This window comes from Haliotis rufescens, unplaced genomic scaffold, assembly GCF_023055435.1.
Source record: "Haliotis rufescens isolate VD_foot unplaced genomic scaffold, xgHalRufe1.0.p SCAF_13, whole genome shotgun sequence".
Classification (NCBI taxonomy): Eukaryota; Metazoa; Mollusca; class Gastropoda; order Lepetellida; family Haliotidae; genus Haliotis; species Haliotis rufescens.
The window spans coordinates 2,462,984-2,465,571 of NW_025963813.1; the positions used below are offsets into that span (position 1 = coordinate 2,462,984).

Genomic DNA, 2,588 nt, shown 5'->3' on the forward strand with positions numbered 1-2,588 from the left:
TGTCTACATGCACGTTGCCATAGCATGCTTTTCCGATATTATGGCTTAGGATGATATATCTAACTCGTAACCTAACAACAGCTTGTTAATTATCAACAATAGGTGGTTACATTGTAAGGAATTTGTACAGCTTGGTTTACAAATCAACCTACCCCAAAAATACAGAATATGGAAATATCTATTTAAAAGATTGTATTTATTAACACCTAGCCTGATAGTCACGCTTATGGATAAAACATAACATACATCTCGAACACATAAACATCATTATAATTTCTTTCACATTTCACAAAAATATCAAAAGGAAAATAGAAAATTTGACATTCATTTTTTTCTCATACGACCGACCCTATAATCTTACAAAAATTTTTTTATAAAAATGATCAAGAAAGGCCTAACTACTGTTAAAACAGCATTCGTGAATAAATACTGAGTGTTTGTATAGGTTTCGAGGGTGTGCTTGTAAAACACTCGCAGAGGAAGAGATACATTGGCTTCCGTGTAAATAATCAATCAGTACTTTTCCTTGTCAATACTCAGTGAACTAAGCTCATGGTGTTTACTTGGAGGTAACTGAAACGCAAATTTATCAATACTCCCTTAAAACAACACAGCGCACTGATTGACGAAGTCACAGCTGGGAAGAGATTAACTCAAACATATGACAACTGACCACTCATGACAAGCCGAGCTCTGTTAAAACAACGCCACGATCGTGTCACTGTAACGACTCAAATGGCTTCTCACACCTACACATAAATACCCCTCCATGGCATTGTTACTTCATTCCCACAACAAGCCTATCTCAGTACCAGCATCGTTTTGAGAGAAAGTACGTGACATTTCAAGTTATTTAGACGAGATACCACCGTAGACCTTGATCGTCATTATGAGTCAGAAGCAGATCAGCACCCTCTTCTTCCCCACCCCGGGGGTTCGCCCTACCCTCAGGCAGGACAGCCCCAGGCCCAAGACATCGTCCGAGAACCTCGTATGCCACGCGCTGAAGAGACTGCAAGTGAACCCCTCCGATCCGGATACGACCGACAAGGTAAATAGAATAGAAAAAAATAGAATTTGTTTCTCGAATAGAAAACGTTATTTGTTTCATCATACGACATGGTAAATCAAAATCGATCAAAAACCAAAACTATCTCTATCTATTTCAACATGACGTAATCATCTTACTACAGGTGAACGACAACGTCAACGACGCTTCTGTGTTCCACACGCTACCGTCACCACGCCGAGACAAGTCCAGTCACTTCACCGTTGGCGAGAAGATGGACGCCCTTGAACAAGCTCTGGTGCATGGCATCCCCGCTACGTCACGTCGTCTCAACATCCCCAGCAGGACATTGGACGCATGGAGGAAAGATCTTGTTGACGAGCAAAGACGTATACGCATGCGCAGTCCGATAACAGCGAGGAGGAACACATCCGGTCGGAAACTGAACTTTGGGTGAGATACATCATGGTGATCTTTTTTTATAATTTAATGGTTGTACTTAAAAAATTTGCATTTTACTATTTTTATACAACACAACGTTCTGATCCACGTGTATGTATATATATACTACATTACACACGTGTATTTATACATTGACAATGAGATTTTTATGTTGTCTGTAACGGCGGTCGGATTGCCTAGTGTTTAAAGCGTTCGCTCTTCGCGCCGAAGACCCGGGTTCGATTACCGACATGGGTACAATGTGTGAAGCTCATTTGTGGTGTCCCCCGTCGTGATATTGCTGGAATATTGCTAATAATAAAACCTCACTTACTCGCTCCCATATATTGTCATACATCACAAATGTTTTTGTACATGGTTCTACAAATTCCTATTTTAAAATGAACAAATAATTTCAGCACTTCTACGAAAGCAGAAGTCGCCGACCTGACAAAATGGCTGTCGGAGATTCGGATCCGGAAGAAGCCGGTGTCCGCGGAGCAGATGCTGTCCAGCGTGAAGACCAAGATGGGAGATGACACATTGCAGGCAAAGAGAGGCTGGCTCACTGACTTCATGACCAGGCACGGCTTGACGCTGGGGGCCAAGGAACGTATGGCGATACAAGACACAGATAAAGCCATCAGGAAAACCAGAATGGAACCTTCGGTTGCCAATGATGATGGTTGTGAGAAGAAGAGTTTTGATGCGGATGCGTGTCGTGCCGCTGTGGTGGTGAAGAGGGAGCCAGATGATTTGTCATCTAGTGCTTTATCTGAGGACGTGACTGAGGCGGAAGATTGTGATTTCTTCTGTATGAGAGGGTGAATATTTGCCCCCTGTCTGCATTAATGTGCTATAGTGCCATGTACATATATCTGTTGATATGCACTGGTATCTACCCCGGATGTATGTGGATGAACTATGTGAGAATGTATTTAAATAAATTCTTGTAAACAACGCTTTTGTATCTTAACCATTCATGTCTTCATCTCATTTTTATTAGAGATCAGCAAGTCCCCGGGTAATTTGGGTGGGACTCGAACTGCGATAGCTAGCGAATTGTTGCGTATCACACAATGATTTGAACATAGTGACTTAGTTCGATTCGGATGGTCGTTCCTCCCTAGCCCCGTCT

At 42.2% G+C, this 2,588-nt stretch overlaps 1 protein-coding gene across 1 annotated transcript; it reads left to right on the plus strand.

The window, feature by feature from the left end:
- Positions 1-545: 545 nt before the first annotated feature.
- LOC124115452 lies at positions 546-2,278 on the plus strand. Its single transcript, XM_046476458.2, has 3 exons — positions 546-1,051; positions 1,194-1,462; positions 1,870-2,278. The coding sequence occupies exons 1-3, from the start codon at positions 890-892 to the stop codon at positions 2,276-2,278; spliced, it is 840 nt and encodes a 279-aa protein (XP_046332414.2). The 5' UTR covers positions 546-889.
- Positions 2,279-2,588: the final 310 nt, after the last annotated feature.

Coding starts and splice junctions, on each gene's coding strand:
- LOC124115452 (XM_046476458.2), top strand. CDS start 890: ATGAGTCAGAAGCAGATCAGCACCCTCTTCTTCCCCACCCCGGGGGTT. Junction 1,052..1,193: donor ATCCGGATACGACCGACAAG/GTAAATAGAATA, acceptor ATCTTACTACAG/GTGAACGACAACGTCAACGA. Junction 1,463..1,869: donor GGTCGGAAACTGAACTTTGG/GTGAGATACATC, acceptor AAATAATTTCAG/CACTTCTACGAAAGCAGAAG.